Source organism: Megascapheus bottae, chromosome 20 (genome assembly GCF_031878675.1).
Source record: "Megascapheus bottae isolate mThoBot1 chromosome 20, mThoBot2.hap1, whole genome shotgun sequence".
Lineage (NCBI taxonomy): Eukaryota > Metazoa > Chordata > Mammalia > Rodentia > Geomyidae > Megascapheus > Megascapheus bottae.
This window is the reverse complement of record NC_143528.1, coordinates 4,788,003-4,812,174: the sequence shown is the minus strand read 5'-3', so window position 1 is coordinate 4,812,174 and position 24,172 is coordinate 4,788,003. Positions and strand designations below refer to the sequence as shown.

Genomic DNA, 24,172 nt, shown 5'->3' with positions numbered 1-24,172 from the left:
GGCTTCATGCATGCTAGGCAAGCACTGTACCACTAAGCAACATCCCTGCCCTACATATTATTTTTAGGTGTGTGTGTGTGTGTGTGTGTGTGTGTGTGTGTGTGTGTGTGTGTGTGTGTTTCCTGGATGTGCCTAGGGGCTGTCCCTGAGCTCTTCAGCTCAAGGCTAACATTCTACCACTCTAAGCTACAGCCATGTCTGTTTTTCTGGTGGTTAAATTGAGTTAAGAATCTTATGCCAGATACTGGTGGCTCCTGTCTGTAATCCTAGTTACTCATGAGGCGGAGATCTGAGGATCTTAGTTCAAAGCCAGTCTGGGCACTAAAGTCTGCTAACTCTTATCTCCAATTAACCACAGAAAATTAGAAATAGCACTGTGGCTCAATGCACCTGGTAGAGCAGTAGCCTTGAGCAAAAGAAGCTCAGGGACAGTGCCCAGGCCCTGAGTTCAAGCCCCAGGACTGGATGGGAAGAGGTTTTTGCCCAGTATCAATAGTTTATGCCTATAATCCTAGCTATTCAAGAAGTTGGATCTGAGAATTATTGTTGAAAGCCAGCCTGAGCAGGAAAGTTCATGAAACTTAGATTTAATTAACTACCAAAAGTGGAGCTAAGGTGCAAGTGTTAGAACGCTAGCCTTGAGTTAAAAAAAACAACAACAAAAAAACTAAAAAACAGTGGCCAGGCCCTGAGTTCAAACTAAGAAACAGTGGCCAGGCCCTGAGTTCAAGCTCCAGTGCCAGCAAAATAAGTAAACTAACAAACAAGATTTATTTAGTTGAACTCACTCCTCTGTACCTGAGGACAGTAGCAGGAAATAGCCTATGGGGAAAGCTTCAAGATCAGACAGAATCTAGAAAGGAATCCCAGACTATCGTAGACCCCAGACCCTTTACCTCTGTATGACTTAGAAAAGAGAAACTAACCCACTACTATGACATCCTCAGTCATCATTATAAAAGTTAAATATGACATCCCTTATGATAGGACTAAGTTCTCTACCAGGCATCTCATTCTCCACCACCAAGTAGAAACCTGCCCTCAAAGTATGTCAATGTCATCTGCTCTCTATTTAGCTTTTGAGAATGTAAAGGGGACAGAATTCCTTTCCAGACTTTGAGTGTCTTTCCTATAGCAAAAAGAACTCAAAAGAAGCTGTGGTGTGGGCCCTAGGCCTCTCCTCCTCTTCTTTGTGGTCCGTGGACACACAGGAGGCTGGACGGGCAGACCCTGCCTGTGGGCTACAGTTGTAGCTGTGGCAGGATCCTCTGACCCTTTCCTGAGGAATGCAGGCTTAGCCAGGCCTGCTGAGGGCTCCTGCTGGGGAAAGCCATTCCTCTTCTCCCTTCCTCCATTTGCAATCACTATTTATTTATCTTTGGAAGTTCAGCTGGGAGGGATGAGGAGCCGGGGAGGGAAAGCTAGGGGGCCAGAATCAGGCCCTGAGGCCTGTGGCCAGCAAGCCAAAGCGAGAAGTCACTGCCCTGCAAAGGGGCTCCCAGACTTGGCTGACAGGCGCAGAAAAGCCACCTTCATCCCAGCAGGGCCGAGCTCATGGAGGAGCGTGGTGATCATCACAGGGGCACATGGATGGCACTGGGAGGGTGGGAACAAGCCTGCTCCAGCCCTGGCAGCTGGCTTCTAGCAATCAAGGGTCTATTAAGTGACAGGAAGGCTACCTTTTGTGGGGAAATCTTAGGACGGCAGACACTAGGATCCCACTCCCCCAGCCAGGGTTCCAGTTTTGCATTGCAATCCAAAAGCAATACCCAGAAGAATTTTTTTCTTAATATTTAGGTAGTTGTATGAAGGAGTTTCAATTCCCTAAGTCAGGTTATAAGCACAATGCATCTTGATCACAGAAGGTTCTCTTTTTTGGGAAGGGGGAGAGGGGTATTGTGGGGGTCCTGGGGCTTGAACTCAGCGCCTGGGCACTGTCCCTGAGCTTTTATGCCCAAGGCTAGTGATCTACAATTTGAGCCACAACTCCACTTGCAGCATTTGGTGATTCATTGGAATGTGACATTCTTGCCTCGGCTGGCTTCCAACCTTGATTCTCAGCTCTCAGCATCCTGAGTAGGTAAGATTACAGATGCCAACCATGGACACTCAGTTGTTTGTTTTGCTTTTTAGTTTCTGGTTTTGCCAAGACACTCTCACTTCTAAGTCCAGGCTGGTCTCCAGCTGAGGATCCTCCCCTGCTTCCCAAGTACCAGGAGTGTAGGATTAGACCAGGAGATTCCACCACACTTCTCATCTTTCTGCCCACAGCTGTTTTGCTTCCTCCTCCTTCTCACACCACAATTTACATTAATAAACTAGGGGGCAAGCAGGACCTCATTCTGACCCCTGGTCTAGTATCCAAGATGTCTCATCAGTGTGCCCCAAATCAGACAGCTAATAAAAGGGAGAGCTGAGCCAGGAATGGGATGTCCTGACTCACTGTGCAGTGCTCTGAGGGTACCCTGGCACAGATCCCTCTTCTCAGTTCCCCATTTCCCATTGTCTGTCTGTCTGTCTGTCTGTCTGTCTGTCTGTCTGTCTGTCTGTCTCTCTCTCTCTCTCTCTCTCCCTCTCTCTCTCTCTCTCACACACACACACACACATACACACGAGGGGAGGGGAGAAAGGTCAGTACTAGCAGGGCCTGCCTTGGCCTTTGACCGCTCCTTGGCCCAATAACATGCACTCCCCACTGAACAAGGTCGCTGCTCCCTGGGTGGGGTCAGCTGCTTCCCCGTCTGTGGCTTGGATTCTCCTGCGGTGGCCTCAATCAAAGTTTGTGGGCAGAAGCAGAGTGTGACAGTAAGAGCCGAGGTCTAGACTGGTCTGTCAAGTCACAGAGGCGAATGAAAACCTCTGATCGCGGGCAAAGTTCAACCCCAAGTAGAGCCCCAGACATCTCAGCCGAACCCCATGGGTCATCCAAAGCCCCAGAAGCCTCGTCCTGCAGTCTAGACGCGCAGGGGCCAGGGAGGGTTTCGTGCAAAGTGCCGTGCGGGGCTGGAGTGTGGAGAGGACCGCGGACAGGCTGCAGGTCGGGAGGCGCTAGGGCCTCGCGGAGTGGCGAGGCGGAGGGGGGGCGGGGGCTGGAGGCGGCGGGAGTGGCGCGGCGCCGAGCTGCCCCCATCCATGGCACGGGGCGGCGGCGGCGGCGGCTGCAGGAGCCCAGCGCGGTCCGCTACGTCTCAGCTCGGCGCTGAGCGAGCCGGCGACGCACGGTCGCCGGGCGAGCACCGGCCGGGGAGCCCCGCGCTTAGAGTCGGGCCGCACCGCCCGGGGCCTCCCGCGCAGCACTGACAGCCGCGCCCGCTTCCTCCTCGGCGGGGAGCTCGCCGGACATGCCCCCGGGGCGCGGCGGCTGGGACCCCAGGGCTCGCCTCCGCCCAGGGCCCCCCGCCCCTCCCTCGGGCGCCCGGGGCCCCCGCTGAGCGCGCCTCCCCCTCACGCCCGGGTCCGACGGCCGGGAGCGCAGCCGGGCCCCAGCAGCGCTGCGGGTCCCCGCGGGGCAATGGGTTGATGGGCTGGAGGGGACGCAGGATGCGGGGGGCGCCCGCGCGCCTGCCGCTGCCGCTGCTGCTGCTGCTGCTGCTGCTGCTGCTGGCGCCCGAAGTTAGCGGTGCGCCCGGCTGCCCCGTCCCCATCCGTAGCTGCAAGTGCTCGGGGGAGCGGCCCAAGGGACTGGGCAGCGGCGCCCCCAACCTGGCGCGCAGGAGGGTGGTGTGCGGCGGCGGAGACCTCCCAGAGCCTCCGGAGCCCGGCCTGCTGCCCAATGGCACCGTGACGCTGTGAGTACCCTACCCGACGCGCGGACCGAGCTGCGGGACGGCGAGACCGGGGCTGAGCCGGGGAGCTTGGCTGCGTCCAGGCGGCGTGGCGGCTTCGGGAGCCTGGAGGGCGAGGGCCGCCGGCGCGCCCGGGCGAGGCGAGGCGCGCGCCGCTCACCTGCGCAGGTGGAGTGGCGTGCGCGCTAGCCGGACGCCCGCGCTCCTCCTTTCAAGCCTGGGCTCGCGTTTCGGACTGCGGAGAGAGCTGAGCGGGCGGGGGTGGAGAGGGCGGCTGAAAGTTGACGCCCGCGGCCCGAGAACTGATTGTGGTCCTTCAGCGCCGCGGACTCGGCGGAGGAACCTCCCGGGTTTACCGGGTGGGTCTGGCTCCTCTGAGAATGGAATCACTCCCATCCTTTCCTGGGGCCTGTGGGGCCTGTGGGCCGGTGGGCCGGCTTCCAGCCGGTCTCCTTACGAAAGCCAGGAGGGTGAGCTTGGAAAAGTCTGTCTTTGGGACTCGGATGCTGTTGGTCTGCATGAGGTCCCAGCGCCCCGATTCCTCTTGGGTCCCCCTTTCCACGTGTGAGCATGTGTGCAATGAGCTTGGCCCGGGTCCTGCGTCCCTGACTGTTCCTTTGAACTCTTTCGAGCCTAAAACTCCCGCTTTGACTCCTTGACTTCTTTGCGTAAAGATAAGGAAGAAAGAAACGAAAGGGAAGGCGCGTGCCTCCCGGTCTCCTTCTGTGATTGCGATTCTCATTTCGACCCAGGGCCCCCTCCAGCCCTTGCTTTGCTGGCCACCAGCAAAGGTTCTGCAGCACAACCTGACCCCAAGTCCCGGCCACCGCAGCATCGCGACCTCTCCACACCACACCACCGCTGTTTCCTGAACTGACCATGTGCGGTCAGCTCCACTTACGCCGTGGAAGTTGCGGGTAGCGCGGCAGCCCCTAGTTTTCCTGTCCCAAAAGCTGCTTCCCCTTCCCTGTCCCTCCTGACCCTCGTGATAACTGTTTCTCCACCCACCTTGCCTGGAGTTGGGGCTGGCTACTTCCATTCGATTGTGTCCAGAACAATACAGTAACGGCTCGGGTTGGGTGAGTTCAGAGCCTGCCCGCTTCCTGACAGGACACAACTGGCCAGTCTATGACGTTTACTGCCTGGCCTGAGTTTTCCTCAGCTGGGGTGTGTGTGCATGTGTGACTCGCAGAAGAGGCGTGGTGTCTGCCCTCCCTGATCTCTTTCAGGATATGGTAGTGGCAGGGAAGGCACCAGCGGCAGCTCAGCTCGACCTTGCTCCCACCCCTTCCCTCATCTCCTGAGTGTCCACTGGTGTCCAAGGGTTCCTGCAGGCTTGGGCATTCCCCGGCCCACTCACCCGAGAGGAGGAAAGAAAGTCATACTCTATGGAATAGTGGGGCTGGGGTCTGTGCAAGCCACAGCTGCACAATGGTAGCACTGAGTGGGGTGTGGGTACACGCGTGTTCCATGTGTGTGTAGGTGCACTTTCCTTTGAGTGATTCCTATGTGTCTGGTGGTCAGAATTAGGGAATCTTAACATAGCCAAAGCAGGGGGCGAGGGAGATAGAAAAGTGGTTCTGTAGTACATCTTTAAATGATTTGGCAACTAATTCTTTCCAGCCGTGGCAAATTCCCATGGATGCCACTCCAAGGAGAGAGTGGGGCCAGTCGTTGGTGAGAATATGTTGTGACAGGGTAGCAGCAGATGGGACTCCTAGCTCATCATCCTATCCCAAATCCTCCCTACAGGAAGGGCTCCTCTTTTCTTCTCTAGCCACTGACTCAAGTACCTTCCCCACACCCACCTCCCAGCCTGGCTACACATCTCCATAGAGACATAGAACCAGATAGGACCCAGAAGCCTTTGAGAATCTCAAGGCTTGTCAACTAGAAATTTAGCTGAATGACCAGGCAGACATGATTCTTAGCCGCACATTTTTTGTGATCCTGATATTAGCTCCTAAGCTCCTAACCTGGCTTTTGAAGAAAACAGGACCCAAATTCTCCAACAGAAAGCATTCTTTCGAGTTCTGTCCTAGCACTCCACCATGCCCCAGAATGTTGAGGGAAGAAGGAAGATAAGGGCTGGGAAGAAGCTGCCACTCATTTCTACCAGGCAGCAGAACACAAGGCCAAGGCCAAGAGTATAGTAGGCCATGTAATTCTATGCCTGGAATCCTAGCATTCAAGAAGCTGAAGGTAGGAAAGGTTGGGAGTTGGAGCCAAGTCTGGGCTATAGGGCCTGGGCACTGTCCCTGAGTCTCTTTTGCTCAAGGCTAGCATTCCATCATTTGTGCCACAGCGCCACTTCTGGCCTTCTCTGTTTATGTGGTACTGAGGAATCGAACCCAGGGCTTCCTGGATGCCAAGCAAGCACTCTACCGCTAAGCCACATTCCCCGCCCATAGCTCTTTTCTCAAAAGAAACAACAAGAAAAAAAAATGATGTGCCTTCTGTCTCCTCTTCTGCTCCCTCCTAATTTCTTTTCCATATAGATTTTCCTTTTCACCTTATGACTTGTCACCTAGGATAAGCCACAGGACTTGCATTGTGACTACTCTCCTTCCTTGAGGTCCCATTCATTCCCAAGGAGGAATCTCTTATTTCCCCATTTGTCCTCCCAGGACTTAGCACTCCATCTTGGAAATCCTAGAAGACAAGGAATGCTGGGACCACAAGTGCTAGATAAAGTCCCTGTCTGCAGGCAGGGGCCTCCCTTCCTAGCTTGCAGAGCTCTGGCCAATTCCAGGGGATTCTGTGAACAGTCCTGTTGATCTCACTAAGCAAGCTTGCTTCACCTCCACCCTACTCTCTCAACTCTGCTTTCTGTGTTTGTACACTCTATTCTGTCTCCCCATACCCTTTTGCTTGTTTTCTATTTTTTGTTTCTTTGTTTTGGGGGGGGAGTTGTCTTTTTTTTTTTTTTAATGTTCTCCTCTCTTGTGGACTTTCATTCGAAGTTTTCCAGGAAAGCCTAGCTCTTGGCTTCCTTCCTGATCCATCTGCCCCACCCCCAGCCTCCTAGCCTAGTATGTAAGGCAGCTGTGGGCATAAATACTTGTCCAGAGCTGGCTGGCGTCTTTATGGGCCTCCCCTGAGGAGAAAGGTCCCAGAGTTGGTGGCTTATTATGGGGAGGTGGAGGAGCTGGCTTTGGTGAGATTCAGTATGCCTGCTTCTTCCTCCCCGCACCCCCCCACCACCACCACACAGACACTTCTGGGCAGCTGCTGAGGGCCTGCCCTCTGGTTTTCAGCTCTGGGACTTAGAGAAAGGGGGAAGGGTCTGAGAATAAGGAATTCCAGAACAGGGCTGATAATAGATAAGTCCAGATTTTCGTGAGTAGACCTCCCAGGCCATCTGAGTAGCCTCTGAGTGTCATAAATTCCTACTTTGTCTGCACCAAACAAGGTCTTATAGATAAGCAAGTCCCTGCCCCTACTCTTACTGCTGAGCAAACTGAGGGACTAGAGAGAAAGTGCCTTGCTCAAGTCTCATAGCTAAGTGGGATCAGTAAAGGATTAACTGGTAGGGTCCCCTTAGCATTTTTGTTAAGAAGATCCTACTGCAACTTAGGGACTCATTGAACACAAAAACTACTTCTATTTTTATTTTGTGTCAATACTGGTACTTGATCCCAAGGCCTGCCCTTTAGCTTTTTCCATTCAAAGAGAGAACTCTACCTCTTGAGACACGGCTCCATTTCTAGCTTTTTACTGATTAATTAAGATAAGAATCCTTTCCTGTATTGGCTGGCTTCTAACCGTGATACTCAGATCTCAGCCTCCTGAGTAGTTAGGATTATAGGTGTGAGCCTTTGGAATTTAATTAAAAAACTACTTTAATTTTGCTGCTGTTGTTGTTGATCATGGGGCTTGAACTCTAAGACTGCATGCTGCCCCTGAGCTCTTCAGCTCAAGGCTAGCACTCTACCACTTGAGTTACAGTACCACTTCCAGTTTTTTGGTGGTTAGTTGGAGATAAGAGTTTCAGAGTCTTTCATTCTGAGGCTGACTTTGAACCCTGATCCTCAGATCCTGAGTAGCTAGGATTACAGGCGTGAGCTATCAGTGTGCAGCTTAAATTTTTTTTATTGTTATTACATAGGTGATGGGTTACAGTTACATATGTCACATAAAGAACACAAAAACGACTTTTAAAAGCCCACCTTCCCTAGCAGGTCCAGGCCTTTTTGACTTGAGACCATTCTAGACTAGGTGAGGAGGAGGGCAGGTCTGAGACAGGCAAACTCTTTCAAGGCAAGGAGGCTTGCCTCCCACACAGCCTGCTGGGATAGGGGTATTGGGGAGAAGGGGTCACTGGCCATTAGCTGTGCCCACACTGGCTGGATGTTTGTGCTGGGAGTTTGGCAGTGGGAGGGGAGGTGGGAGATGGGTGGTGTGTGGACCCCACATAACCCAGTTACTGTGCTTTCAGTGCTCCCGCCTCAGGGAGGTGATTCTCCTATCGATCTCCCTATGGGTCTCCAGCTCTGGACTCACACACGAAGCCACAAGAATCCAGTTAGAGAAGTTTAGGGCACAATGTGCCAAGCACCATGTTCATAGCCGAGGGCAGTGGAAAGATGCTGGCTGGAGAGGCGGTCCCAGCCGGCTTCCCCCACCCTCTTCTCGTCCACCCTCTTTCCCCATATGGTTCTCATAAGGTCTGGGCTCAGAGACAGCAGCCAGAGGAAGTGGCTGTGTACAGAGAGCTTTTGTGAACAGAGGAGGGGGAGGGGGGAAGCAGAGAGAAAGAAGGAAAGAAAAGAGGGAAGAGGCTGAGACAGAGAAGGTGAGGGAAGCCTGGGGACTCCAGTGTACCCCTTTACCCTTCAGGATGCAGCCACCAGTGACAGCATACCCAGGTGGGCTTCTAAAACCCCCTGACTCTGCCAGTGTGACATGAGGGACTCCACAGGATTGGAGCAAGGCCTGCCTGACATGTCCCCTCCACCTCCTTTAGAGGTGGGCGCCCAGGCGCCTGCAATTTTGGCTGCCTTTTTTCTGGGCCTTGGAGACCCCTGCCTGGAGGTATCCTCTGGTACAAGATGATAGGGTGGTACTGTCTCAGGGAGAGAGCAGAGTGTCCCAGTTTGCCGGTCCAGTCCTTGTTGCACCCAAGAGATTTGAGAAGCCATCAGGCTGAGTCCAGCAGATACACAGTTCAGCCCCCAAAGGGCTAGGACCCAGAGTGGGTCATTTGGCTTGAGTTAATCAGGATATATCTGTGAACCCCAAAGAAATCCCTTGCTGCTGGCTGCTGTATATCATCCTTTGACTGAAGAAGGAAAGGGGCAACCTTAGTCCTGGGGGTGAGTCTGAGAATTTCCCCCCAAAGGCAGAGGCAAATCAATGTAATTTGAAACTAACCGTAGATTGACCCCTAAATTTGGGGTCATATTTTTAAAGTGAGAGAGTGTTTCTAAGTTTATCCCACATGAGAGCCATTGGGATAAGAACCCTTTTCTGCCAGAGAAAAAGTTCCAGCCATTTCTGAGTTGATCCAGGTCTTTTCCCCTCAGTGAAAGGGTTGGGGAGAGGGGGCTAGCTGCTCTCCTCACCAATGCCCAGAAAGAGGAGTTGAGTTCTATGCCATGCAGCTACTTTATCATCCCTGAGGTAGAGGCTGCCCTGGAAGAGGACACAAGAAGAGAAGAGAGAAGGGAAATGGCCCTGGGCTGAGAGACCAGAAGGAAAATCCGGTGACTGCTAGGAAGGGCTGCTTAGAGGGGCTGTTTATTTTCATTCCCCCAGCCCAGCCGCTGTGTTCTATTTAGAGCTCAGACACTGACAGAAGGAGGCTGCCTCCTCCCCTTCCTCCCTTCTCAGGGGGCCCCCCATCCTTCCCAAACTCCAGAACATTCCTTTGCTTTTAGGACTGAGCTGGGGAAGGGGAGGAGGAGAGAGGAGCGCAGAGAAACTGAGTGAGCTAACCCGGGCAGCTTCCCAGGACCTGCTCCCCGAGAGGCTTTGCCTCAGTTTTCTCCCCAGGGAGTCAGGGAGGGCCCCAGTGGGGGAGCCAGGGGGATATGTAAGATGGATGAGGCCAGGTGAGGGGCAGAGGAACCCATCTGTCACAGAGGAGCAGGCAGTGGGGTGGAGAAAGCGTGGCCTGAGGAGGGAGTTTCAGCCTGCATGGGGGGGGGGGGGTGCGGGGAGGGCAGACAGCTCCCAGCTGGAAAGGGAAGACAAGGTCTGCTTGCCCCTCCTCCGGGCTTCTTCACTCTCCCCTGCCGCTGCTCCTGGCCTTGCTGGCAATCTTGTGGTGAGGCAAAAATACTGTGACTTCAGACTTAATGTGACCCAGGCCCCAAGATGGGAAAAACTACCAAAGACAAGGTTAGGGTCTCTTCTGTACTAAGCAGGTGACCCCCAGAGAGGGGTTGACCTGCTCCAGCTCACAGCCACACCTAGACTTCAGGACTCCTGACCCCCCCCCCCCCCCGTCACTTCAGTAAGTGGGGAACACAGAGGCAAGGGCAGCCAGTGGAGCTAGCTCCCAGGAAGTAGGTCCCAGGCCTCTGGAGGCTCACCTCACTGCCTCCCAATGATCACCCTACCCAAGGCAGCTGGGCACAGAGGTACATGGCACATGGCACTGGAGTTTGGGGATGCCCAAAACGTAACTCTCCTTTACTGGACTTGAGCTGGGTTATCAGACAAGGGAATGAAAATAATTTATTACTGATAAAGCCCACTTGGTAGTCAGGCATGGATATATATATATATATATATATATATATATATATATAGTTTTGTTTTTAATTGGAGGCTGAGGTGAGAGAATCAAAAGTTCAAGGCCATTCTGGGCTACACAGGAAAAACTATCCCCAAACAACAACAACAAAAGCACCCTACCCAACCCAAACAACAAAACCTAGTTAGGAAGACTTGTCTGAGAAGTTCAGTAACAAAGACTTCAGTCAGATGTTTTCACCTGACAGACACCCTCAGGCCCCTCTCAACATGGGAGGGACAGAGTCTCACATACTCCATCTACTGAGAACACACTTGGGGCAGGAATCCTGGGGACAGGACAGGACAGATCCACCACTCCATCTCCTTCCAAGTGACTTAGGCACCACCATCCAAAGTGACTGCACAGAATATTGGAAGTCAGCCTGACTCAGAAACTGAGAAACTGTGTATCAAGCATTTGTTGTCCCAAAGGGCCACACAATGGCACCAGGCTAGCTAGATGGGTGCTCTGCTCTAGAGATTGGGGTAGAGGAATGGGGAGAAATGAGAGGGAGAAGGAAAATGTCCCCAACTTGCAACAACAGAACTCTGCCCCTGCATTCCACCAGTGCCAACCAAGAAAGGGGTCTCTTGAACATTTCTCCCCAGGCTAGTCTTAAACCATAATCCTTCCAATCTCAGCCTCCCTGGTTCACATTGATGAACCACCAGTTCTGGGCTTGACACATGCTGTCTTGACAAATTTCCCTTCAAGAAGGTGGAAGGAGGGGCTGAGAGTGTGGCCTAGTGGTAGAGTGCTTGCCTAGCATGCAAAAAGCCCTGGGTTTGATTCCTCAGTACCACATACATAGAGAAAGCCAGGAAGTGGTGCTGTGGCTCAAGTGGTAGAGCGCTAGCCTTGAGAAAGCCCAAGGACAGTGCCCAGGCCCTGAGTTCAAGATCCAAGATTAGCCAAAAAAATTTTTTAAAGAAGGTAGAAGGAAACATATCCTACAGAGTACAGTGTGCATGTGAATGTGCACGCGTACACAGAAATTGCCATTCTACTTTCATCTCCTCCTCTACACAGGGTATAAAATCCTATCAATGAGAGCCAAATGTTTGGCTAAACAGAGCAACCTATTTTAAAATGTAAATGGATCTTGTGGGGGGGTATGGCTCAGTGCTAAGATGCATGTTTAGTGCCGAAGAAGGTCTGAGTTCAAAATAATCAGGGGAGAAAAAAAGGCAAAGAGCACTGTGGCTCATTCCTCTAATCCTAGCTACTGAAGAGGCTGAGCTCTCAGGAGCCAGCTTGTACAGACTAATTCAGGCAACTCCAATTAACCAGGAAAAAAAAGACCTAAGTATAAGTGTGGCTCAAATGGCAGAGCATAAGAAAAAAAGGCAAGGTCCAGAGTTCAAGTCCCAATACTGGCACACAAAGAAATGGATACCCTGTGTGTCTGTGTTCATAGCAGTAGCGAATCACCCAGGGTTGAGCACATGTGAGTGCTCTGTGTGAGGAATGAGTAAATGAATCAAGGTGTAGTCTACATTACTATAGACTCTAGTTTCTTGTCCTCCAAATAAGGTGCTTGGACCCCAAAATCTCCATCAACCCACTCTCATTACCCCCTCCACACACATAACACACACATATCTGTGGTACCTTTCCTTAGCTAGCTTGCTTGCTTGCTTGCTTGCTTGCTTGCTTCCTTCCTTCCTTCCTTCCTTCCTTCCTTCCTTTCTTCCTTTCTTTTTGCCAATCCTGGGGCCTGAACTCATAGCCTGGGCACTGTCCTTAGGCTTTCTCAAAGCTAAGCACTGTACCACTTGAGTTACGGCATCACTTCCAGCTTCTTCTGTATATAAGTTATGGAGGAATCGAACCCAGGATTTTGTGCACACTAGGCCAGCACTCTACCACTAGGCCACACACTCCCAGCTCCTTAGGTTTCTTTTTCTAGATTTGATCCCAAAGATTAAGGCCAGTCCTTCTCACCTGAGCCCTAATTTCTTAGTTTTGCCTATCCCAACAAATAGAGTGCCCTTGTCTGCAGGGTGGTTAGAGAGCTGTAGACAAGATCTATAAGAAAAGGTAGTTTAGGCCAGGAGTTTGGCCTAGTGGTAGAGTGCTTGCCTAGCATGCATGAAGACCTGGGTTCGATTCCTTGGTACCACATACATAGAAAAGGCTGGAATTGGTGCTGTGGCTAAGTGGTAGAGCTCTAGCCTTGAGAAAGTCCACAGACAGTGTTCAGACCCTGAGTTCAAGCTCCAGGACTGGCAGAAAAAAGAAAAGAAAGGGTAGTTTAGAAAAAACAGATAAAGGCTGGGTGCCAGTGGCTTACATGTGCAAGCCTAGCTTCACAGGAGGGCAAGTTCTGAGGATGGAGGTTTGAAACCAGCCTAGGGAAACAAATCTAAATAATTCTTATTTCCAATTAATGAGCAAAAAGCCAGAATTAGAGGCATGGCTCAAGTAGTGTATAGCACCAGTTCTGAGCAAAAAAGCCAACTGGGATTGAGAGGCCCTGAGTTCAAGCCCCAGGAGAGAGGGGCGGGGGCACAAAGGGCAACCAGTAGTTGCTACAAGGCCTTAGCCTTGACCTGTAGCCAATTATAGCCTACCTTCCCTGGCTGGCTCCACTGCCAGGTTGAGTTCAGGGATAGTCCCAGGGCCTGGGGAAGGAAGTCCCTACATGGGCCTTCTATTGTCTGCAGGTGTGTGGAGATAACTAGACAGGCTTCCAGCCAGGGGAGGGATGGTAAGGAAGTTCAGGAGTGAACAAAACACCTTGCATCTCCTCTCCATCATTGATGAACCCAGCTGTTCATCTAAATGGACAGGAAGAGCCACCTGGAGGGAGGAGAATGCACAGAAGCACAGCCATTGGCCTGATAGTGTGTTGAAGCAACCCTGCAGACAGCAGGTCTCTTGGAGACCCTAATGCCCTATCAACCATACTAAACTTTCATTAAACACAATAATCATTGCTTATGGATAAACCATAACATTTGCTGTATGTAATCAAGCATTGATTAGTTTCCAATTTTATAGAAATTGTTTGTTCATTTGCTTTATTTATTTTTTTCATGGTGCTGGAGATCCTCCTATCCAGGGCCTTGTAAATGCTAAGTACTCTCTCCCCAGCCCAGTATTTATATTTTAGGTTCCAGACATTCTTGTGGGTCTTGAAAATTCTCAAAGGCCCTGAGCTCTGTGCCTATAAGACAGGCTGGGAGCTATGGTGTCCTCTGGCCAGTTCACAGTGGGCTGTCAACAAGCAGAACCACCTTCCCCAACTGCTTGTCTTCTTAAGACATTGCCAAGTTACCACCGGCAAGTATTAGGGCAAGATGGGGGACTGTGAGGTTCTAGAATCCTGAGGAGAGACTGGTTCAGCTGGGGATCTAGACTCCAGGCTCCCTGGAGAGCGCAGATCTCCAGTGCTGAAGCTGTGCGGGATGAGGAGGGAGGGGGTGCTTTGTGAGCATGGATTGGAGAGGGGCTGGCGAGTATGACTGCCAGCACTTGGGAGAATCATTCAGTTACAGGCACGTGCTGGCTCCATGCCCCGCAGAGCAGGGCCATGTGATCCCTATAGGGTCACCTTTGATGTCAGGGTGGTATCTGGTGAGTTCCTGTGGCTGCCCCAGAGGCCACAGGGATTCTCTGTAGACGCCAGCCACTCACTCCCTTGGCCTTCAGTCTCAATTGTGGTGACTCTGCTCACTTCTTTTCCCTAAAATAGGATCCTAGCTTGGAAAGAGTTCTGGAATGGACTGAGTGTGCCCCCTCAGTTTGGCCAGATACCAAACTCTGGAGTAAGGAACAGGGGACCCCAGGGACTGGGCCTCCTTCCCATAGAAAGCTTGAGGTTGGAGTGGGAAAATGTGGGAGGAAAGAAGCTGGAGACTTGACTGGGCAACTAGGGCTGTGCCGTAGCCGCAGGGCAGTGTGGCTGGAAGGAGGTCCACCAGGCTGGCTCCCTGGGAAGCAGAGAAGGGAGTCTGCGGGGAGGGGGTGCTGGGGGGGGGGGGACGTAAAAGAATTCCCAGACTGGCCCTGTGTCGGATAGCTGCATAAAACTAACCTGTAGGCTTGTAGGCTTGAAGCTCCCTGCTCCCCTGCCCAATTGTTATGGATGTCCTGCCTGTTCTCTTCCCATGAGATTTTTCTCAGATTATGGGGACCTTTTCCTTCTCATTAGAGGAGGACATGGAAGTGTATTCATCTACTCCACCAGCAGGCCTGTAACTGCCAGCTTCCCACCTGCCAAGAAGCCCACTGACGGAGTCCTTCCTTGGCATGCACAATACCCTGGGTTCTATCCCCAGAACCAATAAAAGAAATAAAGTTCCCAGACCTACCCACTTGAGAACAGAACCCACAGACAGAGTTGAGGGCACTTCTGGGATAATCTATGTCTAAAGTAAATTTCCCCAGAACTCTTCAGGTAGTTAAGGCAAAAGATGCTTACAGCCCTCTGTCCAAGAGCTGGCAGTGAGGCCAGAGGATCCATGACAAGAAAAGGATGAACCGCTGTGTGCCTGAAGCCTGCCTTTTGGCATGGGTAAGAGGGAAGAGGTCAGGGCTATATTCTCTGTAACTAGGAAAAAGAATGTGATTTGAGACTTTAGAGCTGTAGTTTGTGCTGGGCTAGCTAAGCCGGAAGTGTAGGTTATAGCTGCCCCAACCCCTGCTCTGCCCTCTCCCAGCATATACAGGCTACCTTAAAGAAGCAGAGAGAGAAGGCCCAGCCCAAAAGAAATCTGGGTTCAGGGCAGAGTGAGTGGCATGTGACTGGGTTCCGGCCCTGCAGCCTAGAGAGTCAAGAGACAAGTTGTTCTGGGCCCCAGGGCCATCTGGGCCTGCCTTAAGGGCTCCCTCTCCTTCCAGCCTACAGACACATGTGTGCTTACAGTGTGGATGTCAGTTGAGATGTTCTGATTGAATACACTCCAATTCCCATGACATGGTATACATATAATGCAGAAAAGTATCCTGTTATGATTTTGTATATCTATTACATACTGTAATGGTAGTTTCTGTGAAGAGTTGGGATATGTGTATGTGCATGGTATCAAGACTTGGACTCAAGGCCTCCCGGCTTCTCCCACTTGAGTTATACCTTAAAGGCCTTTTTTTGTGGTTGGATAGTGATGGTGCCAATTCTGGGGCTTGAACTTAGGATTTGGCCTCTTGTCCATGTGCTTCTTTTGCTCAACGTTACACTTCACAGCTCCACTTCCAGCTCTTTTGGTAATTTCTTGGAGATAAGAGTTTCATGGGGCTGGGAGTATGGCCTAGTGGTAAGAGTGCCTGCCCAGCATGTACAAAGACCCAGGTTTGATTCCTTGGTATCACATACATAGAAAAAGCCAGAAGTGATTCTGTGTCTCAAGTGGTAGAGCTCTAGCCTTGAGAAAGCTAAGGGTAGTGCTCAGGCCCTGAGTTCAAGCCTAAAGTCTCATGGATTTCCTGCCAGGACTGGTTTTGAACAGCAACCCCCAGATCTCAGCCTCCTGAGTAGCTAGGGTTACAGGTGTGAGTCACCAGCACTCAGTTGCTATAGTTATTTTTTTCAGGTTGGGTCTCATATATTTTGCTTAGATGGCCTCAAACTGTGATCTTCCTACCTTTGGTAATCCACTTAGCTCAGATCGTAGACCAACAGTATTATACCTAATTGAGATGGTGATGTCTCACTAACTTTTGGCCTGGACTAGCCTCAAACTGATCCTCCTGATCTCTCACTAACTGAGATTACAGGCATGAGACACCATGAACAACAATGAAATATAATTCTTTAATTCATTATTATTATTATTATTATTATTATTATTATTTTGATGCCAGACCTGGGGCTTGAACTTAGGGCCTGGTCACTATCCTTGAGTTTTTGTGCTCAAGACTAGTGCTCTACAACTTGAACCACTTCTGGCTTTTTCTGTGTATGTGGTACCAAGAAATCAAACCCAGGGCTTTGTGTATGCTAGGCAAGCATTCTACCAATAGGCCACACTTCAGGCCCATTTATTTGTTCTGTGATAAAGCCTTCTTATGTGGAACTGGTTGACCTCGAACTTGAGATACTGGTGCCTCAGCCTCTTGCGTGCTGGAATTGCAGGTGTACCGCACCACATCTGGATATTTCCGCAGAATACCAGCTATGTTCTCTTCTCTAAGCCATTCCCCCACTTGAGAAATAATGTTCATGGCCATCTCCCTTTTCAGAAGAGGCTGTGGTGACCTAGAACTCTGTTCTCCTATTCTGTCACCCCTAGCAACATTTCAATCCTTTTCCCTCACCCTCTGCCTAGCCAGGGACAGGGGACAGGGCCACAAGAATGGATGCCATTTTTCACTCGACATTGCAGGACCTATTCCTAGCATTCCTGAAGAGATCATCTGACCTTCTCCATTTAATGCAAACTCTGGAGTGTATGAAGGGACAGAACTGAAGACAGGGAGAGATCAATTTGATCTAAAAAGTTGTTCCCAACATCAAGAATCTGTCACCCCCATGAGGCCACCTCTTGTCCTCACTCATAAGTGAGAAAAAGAGAAAGTGAAGGTAAAATGAGAAAAAAGAGGATATAGAGGTGTGGCTTAAGTCGTACAGCACTAAGCCCAGAGCCACCACCCCTGCCCCCTGCCCTGAGTTCAAGAAAAATTATTCCTAAAAGCTCTATTATTTTATGTATTTATTTATTGATTGATTGATTGATTATGGGGCTTGAAGTCTGGGTCTGGGTGCTGTGCCTGAGCTCTTCAGCTCAAGGCTACTGCCTTACCCCTTGAGCCACAGCCCCACTTCCCATTTTCTAGTGATTAATTGGAGTCTCACAGTCTTTAGTGCTTGGGCTGGCTTTGAACTGCTATCCTCAGATCTCAGCCTCCTGAGTAGCTAGGATTACAGGCATGAGCCACCGCGCCCAGCTCTAATTTTTAATATTAAGTACTGTGAAACTGTTGGGTTGGAACCCAGGGTCTCATAGTTAGTCAAGTGTCCAAACACTAAGTTATATCCCCAGCCTTACCATATGCCTTTTGGAACATCAACATCATGATGATGATGATGATGATGATGGTGGTGGTGGCGGCAGTGGTGGTAGTGCTGCTGGTGATGGTGGTATGTGCAGCATTTTGGAAACCCAGCAATACTCTTCTTTCCCTATGCTAAATTCTCACAGTTGGAGGGACCATAGACAGTGAGTACATGGGTGGAGGGGGTCTATCTGAAGGGAAAAAGGAAAAGAGACGAAGACTATCTTTTCCCTTTGCCATAGAAAGTTACCCCCATCTACCTCCATCTTGGCCACCGTAGCCATTCTCTGGGAACCTGTTGAAGATGGAGCAGGAAGCTGGGCTATAGCTCATTGGTAGAGTACTTGTCTAGGTTCTATCCCTGGCATCATACTTTTAAAAAAAAAAGTGAAGGGGTAGCTCAATTGGTAGGGCATTAGCCAGTGAGTGAAAGTAGCAGGTGGCAAGTTTGAGTCCTGGTCTCAGACCTAAAAACAAAACAAAACAAAAACACAACAAAAATAAAAACAGAAAAAATGAAGATGGAGCAGCTAGACGAGTGGATGCGGAGGCCTTCTCACTGCATGTGAGATGATCCCCCAGCCCACTTTGAAGTCTGGTGCAGATATCTGCTTGCTCATCTTGGTCTAGTCACCTTTCCTCACACTGAATGTCCAGCCCAGAGGTTGCCCACTCTAGACACTGCCTGAGATCTACTCCTTGGCCTTCTGCTCAATACTCCATCAAGAGCAGATCAAAGAAACTCTTGAGATTGGAGGCGTGGTTCCAGTGGTAGAGCTCTAGCCAATGAGAATCTGAGCATAAAATACAAAATTGAGTCAGGGTCTCAGACAAAAAGAAAAAAGAAAAGGAAACTCTTTGCTAAGCCCAGGGCAGGCAAGAGTTTAAGCTGAGAGGCTCATTAAAGCTTTCTAATAAGCAATTAATTGTTCAAGATGAGCCCTTTTGCTAGTGTGAACCTCCTTCTTCTCTGTGGGGAGTCTGGCAGGGAAAGGCTGAGTGGCGAGCAGAGATCTCCTCTAAACACAAATGAGTAAATAAACAAAACTCAGAGGGGGCAATACAAAGGCAGCCCTAGGCTTGATCAGCCTTCTGCCAGGCTGCAGATAGACTCAGAGAAGCAGGAATACAGCAGTGGTAAAGTTGGGGAGAGGGGGGGGACACCTGGCTCTTCCTAGTCACTTTTTTTGTGGAGTCTTTGGCTTCCAGGGGGGGAGTGTGTTGAAGGGCTCTATCTGCCTCCAGACTTGCTGAGCTGCCTGTCTACCTGGAGCTAACCCTGGCCCCAATGAAGTCAACTCCCCCACCACACACACACACACACACACACACACACACACACACACACACTCTGCTCTGGATGTAGAAGAGGAAGGTGGATCTGTGACAAGCGTTATGATGGTGATGTGTATCCCAGTAGGGCATCCCCTGCACACCTCCAGGGATATTTACATGAATGCCTGCTTTGAGCCTGGGTCCCCCTGCATCTGCTCCTGAGGGCGTGCTCTTACAGCACCCTGTCTGTGTTCTCCCTTCAGGCTCTTGAGCAACAACAAGATCACTGTGCTCCGCAATGGCTCCTTCCTGGGACTGTCTCTCCTGGAAAAGCTGTAAGTGCTCAAAACGTGTGGTGGGGATGCTGTGGGGAGGTGCTGGCAATGGGGCAAACTGGCTGCAAACAGACCTTGGTAACTGGGGGAGAAAACTGAGTGAACCCAGATTTGCAGGTCCCTATCAGAGCCAGGACCTGACCACCAGCTTAGGACAGAGTGAGCTGGTCTGAGTCGGGAGAGTGCAGCTCCTGGCCAGCAGGTGACTGAGTGCTAACACTGGCTGGGAGGGGCTAGGGGAAGCTCATTAACGCTCTTTAATGAGCAATTAGCTAGAGGGCTAAGTGCTTTAGCGGGCCTCCTCCACCCAGCTGGGGGCTCAGCATGAAAGGGCTGAGAGAGCCTTAATGTGACAGAGGCCTCTTTCCTCCTTCCAGAAAAACAAATCAACAAACAAAGGCAGGAGGGGGCTAGAGTTCTGGGCTGACGGTGGCCAAGCTGATTCTCTCTTAGCCTCCTCTCCCCTACCCCTTCCCTGGGTTAAAGGTGCAACCTAGGGCAGCAGTGTCATGCACGCTGCCTGGGCCCACCAGCCCAACCAGCATTGAGAATCCTCCCTGACCCTCCCCCAGCTGACTGAGGACAATGTAACGGGAGACTCAAGTACAGCGGAGACCACAAATGATGCCAATTACATCCATATTAAGGAGGTCGGGGTGGTGGTGTTCTTTCTGTCAAGTTCAAAGGAGGCATTTCTGAAGGCTGGAGGGTTCAAGGGCCCAGGAGATACAGTGTCCTACACGATGTGGTGTTGTCAGAACTCTCTGAGAATTCCCCAACAGCCAAGTCCACGTGTGGGCAGAAAATCCCAGTGTGGGAAAGGCTTGGGGGTGGAGCTCTTGGGAGTCCCGTCTGACTGGTCAGGCGGTACGTGCACACAGCTCTGTGCTCTGCAGCCCTAGTCACCAAGGCTCTTCCCCGTCTCCTGAACGCTCACATGTTCAACAGGGAACATTCAAATCCTCCTCATAATCAGTAAGCATTCGGGAGCACAGCTCTCCTTTGGACAGGCTTGGTCTTAGCAACTGCAGGAAACCAAAGGCTCCTTTGGGACTTTTGGAGAAAGCTGAATTGCGGCTGACTTGCTGGCCCCTTTCCTTCCCCCATGAGCCAGTCCTGCCTCTGTCACTCTTCCTTCTCAGGTACCACCAGAAAGCTAGTGCTGCTCTGAGCCTCAGGTCGTCTCACTGCATTCCCCCACTCCTCCCCCCTTCATCTTCTCAGTCTTCCCTTGGTCCTTTAGTCCCATGAGGACAATTTTCTGACAAAGATAAAAAGATGAGTCTCCCCCTGCATGTCAGTGTTCTGAATCCTAGCCCTCGGTCCAGCTTCAGGGGCCCAGCGGCCCACACAGCAGGGGCATTCAAAGCATGGGAAAGGCTAAAGTGTGGAGGACAATTGGAAGACTCATGAGAGATGGGCATCGACTCTGTGCTGAGCCGTGGGGTATGGGAGGAGCAGGCATGAGAAAGGGCACTAGAGCAAGAATTCCCAACCCTGAGCTTCAGTACTTGCTGCTATGAATCATTTCATTCACTCACTCTTCTGACAGATGTTTATGGAGCCCCGCCATGTGTCGGGCTCTGTTCCTGGCTCCCACTGAGTGTAAGTGCCTCCATGTCACTCCCTTGTACTGACAGAGCCCAAAGAACAGCTAGTACCTGTGTCACTTGTTGAGAGACAAGGAAAATGAATCAGAGTCAGAAGGCAAGAGATTGGGTGCTAATAAATGAGTTAATGCAGTGAGGGCAAGGAAAGTCTTACTGATCAGGTTATCTAGACCTGAAGGAGTGGAGAGAGGCTGCATGGCTATCTGGAGAGATGTATGGAGATGAGACAGCAGTCATGACAAAGGCCCCTGTGTCTAAGAAATGCTGGTGTTTGAGAAACAGAAGAGAAGGACAAGCCAGGCAGTATGCACCTGTAGTCCAGGCTCCTAGAGAGGCTGAAGCAAGAGGATTACTTGAACCTAGGAATTCGAAGCCAGACAGGGCAACATGGCAAGAAACCAAAAAGAAGGAAAAGAAGGAGGAGGAGAAAGAGGAGGAAGAGGAAGGGAAGGAGGAGGAGAAAGAGGAGGAAGAAGAAAGGAAGGAGGAAGAGGAGGAGGAGGAGGAGGGGGAGAGGAGGGGGAAGAGAAGGAAGGGGAAGGGGAGAATGTGGGTGAGCAAAGAGAGTAAGGGGAAGAGAAGTCCTAGGAGTCAAGAGCAGTGTGATCAGGAGTGGGTGCCAGTGCTAGGGCTTTCGTGTTCTCATAGTAAAAATATGCAGGAGGCAGAGTGATTTGTAAGGAGCAACTGTGGGTTTTCAATCCTGTGATCTGGCCAGGCAAGGTGGTTCAAGGCTATAATCTTGACTACTTGGGAGGTGTAGATTAGAGAATGGTGGTTTGAGATCAGCCTGGGTAAAAAGAAGTTCACAAGACTCCATCTCAACCAATGCCTGGGAGCACTGAGGAGAACCTGTCCTTCCCAGCAACCTAAGGAACCACCAATAAGAAGACTGAAGTCCAGGCTACCCTGGGCATAATCAAGACCCTACCTTGAAAATAACCAATGCCAAAAGGGACTGGAGGCTTTGACTCAAGTGGTAAAGTGCCTACCTAGTAGATGTGAGGCCCTGAAACTAATCCCCAGTAACATGCTGTACCCCCCCCCCTCAAAAAAGCCTCATGATTCTTGGATGTGAGTGGTGCTGTCCGTGCTGCACCCTGGGCAGGCTCTGGAGGAGTCTCCAGGCAGAGGGGTGTGCTGTGGGTAGCAGCAGAAGGAGGGTGAAGGAGGGTGTCTGGGCTGTGGGGGGTGGCACAGGGTTCCCATTCTGTTGGCCACTTCCGTGTTGACATAGAGCAGACAAGGCAAGCCAGTAGACCTGAAAGTCAGGCAGGAGTTGATGCTGCGGTCTGAAGGCAGAATTTCTTTTCCAGGAAACCTCAGTCTTTCCTCTTTCATCTGATTGATGAGGCCATCCACACTGTCAGGCATAATCTCTTTAAGACCAACCGATCATAGGTCTTAACCTCATCCACAAAAATACTTTCATAGCATCTAGATCTATAACATCTTGTGATTTGTTTGGTTTTAGGGGCTGTTTTGTTTGTTCATTTTTGGCAGGGTCTTGCTGTGTAGCTTTGACTGGCCTTGAACTTAAGATCCTCTTCTCTCAACCTCCTGTGCTGTGATTACAGGCAAGTCCCATCATGTTCAGGATTTTTTTCCCCCAGAGCTGAGGACCAAATTCAGGGCCTTGGACTTGCCAGGCAAATGCTCTTACGCCGAGCTATATCCCTAACCCCAGGATTGAGACAGGGTCTTGCTAAGTAGCCCAGGCTAGCTTCAGCTTCTGAACCTGATCCTTCCTGCTTCAGCCTTCAAAGTGGCTAGAACTACATGTGTGGGTCACTGCACCTGGCTGGATTAATGTTTGACTAAATCAGTTGAGTATTATAGCCTGGCCAAACTGACACACAAAACAAACCATCACCAGGGTGAGGAGAGGATTCTAAATAATACAGATCCTGCGGCCCACTTCCAGAAGTGTTAAATCATGGAGTCAGGAGGGGCAGCTTAAAATCTGATGTTCTACAGGCAGCAAGGCTAGTAACTACTGCAGTGGTAGGTCCACGATGCTTAAAAAAAAACGTGTCCCTGTGGCCTCCTGGTGTTGAGAGCTCCTCTGCCCATTGAGAGTGAACCTGTGTGAATGTGGGATGTCACCTTGCTGGCCAAGAGTGGAAAGTAGGCTTTTCTGTTTTCTGTTTTGCAGTGTAGGATTCTGACCGAGGCTGGGGAGGTCATGTAGGCAGGGGGATGCTGACATCTGTGTTAGGGTAGGCAGGAAGAACAGCAGAAGGGAGACAAACCAGACCAAGTTGAACTATGTCTAAGTAGAGCTAGGGACTCCCACAGTTGGGTACTATGGGCCAGAAAATTTGCAATAGGTCCAGCAGAGGTGGTTAATGTTCAGCCCAGGAATGCCTGTCCCTAGCCCTCCTCCAAGTGTCCTGGTCTTGGAAGAATTCCAACTTGCAAGATGTTGGGCTGGCTGCTTGTCATTTGTAGAGTTGTCCAAACTTCTCAGCATGTCCAGGTAATGATGGACCTGAAATCTGACTCTCCCTCTCACATCAAAGCGCCCCTGCCACACCCTTTCCTTCTGTGGTGCTGAGGATCAAACCTAGGGCTTCATATTATGTTAAGTAAGTTCTCTTCCCCCCAGACTTGGCACCAGAAGTGTAAATGATCCTTTGCTATCTCTGATCTCTCATCAACTACATGCAGTGGGGAACAGAACTTGAGAAGACTTTGTGGGATCCAATGGTGTTCTAATCACAGAGAGACACCCCTTGATCACAGGCCCCACAAGTCACAGAAGAGATCGATAGAGCAATAGCCTGAGTGTACTCTGGTTTATGGTTCAGTGTGGACAGGGCCTGCAGCAGAGGCTTGTGGGAAGTGGAGAAAAAGTCCTGGGGAGGGGAGCCTGGTCAGCCTAGGAATGATTTGTCATTGCCTAATGAGATTAATGAGCCCTGGGGGCTGGTATGCAGCGGGTGCTGGGGCACTCATTAGAAGCAGATGCTCATGGGAATGAAAGCAGGCAAGTAGAGGCTTGGGGGTGGAGTGGGACTCACACAGGCCAGGTGGTTTCCATTAATCTGTGGGTGGAGCCAAAAGTGACGCCTGAGGTTCTATTCCTCATTGTGTGTTCCCATCCCTGACAACCCTGGGGAGGAATGCCCTACTGAAGCTGCCCTGGGTTCTGGCACTGCTTTGGCCCAGGGAGAAAGGCTAACAGGTTCAGGGATAGCCCATTCACTTGCTGTGGAAGCGTCAGTACCTGGCACAGTGTGTGTGCTCAATAAATAACTGAAGGATAATAGCAGAGGCAGGTGCTGGGGCAGGGTGGAGGCTGGGATGATGGGTTTCTTTGGGCACCAGGACTTGTCCCCCAACTCCTGCACCCAATCTCTATACCTGTAGGAGTGTCTGGCCTGTCTTGCAGCCAGCCCACACTTTCTAGAGAGCCCTGGAAGCCTA

The 24,172-nt window shown here is 50.9% G+C and overlaps 1 protein-coding gene across 2 annotated transcripts in view; it reads left to right on the top strand.

Annotated features, from left to right (window-relative positions):
* The first annotated feature begins 3,458 nt into the window (after positions 1-3,458).
* Adgra2 (adhesion G protein-coupled receptor A2) overlaps positions 3,459-24,172 on the top strand; it is a 38,061-nt gene continuing 17,347 nt past the window's right edge. The window contains exons 1-2 of one of the 2 annotated variants that reach the window (XM_090353924.1): positions 3,459-3,788; positions 19,062-19,133. In XM_090353924.1, coding sequence (XP_090210050.1) covers positions 3,520-3,788; positions 19,062-19,133 — 341 coding nt within the window. In that variant the 5' untranslated portion in view covers positions 3,459-3,519. Of the gene's footprint in view, positions 3,789-4,625; positions 4,703-19,061; positions 19,134-24,172 lie in introns of those variants that run through there. The other variant, XM_090353923.1, reaches the window with a different exon arrangement.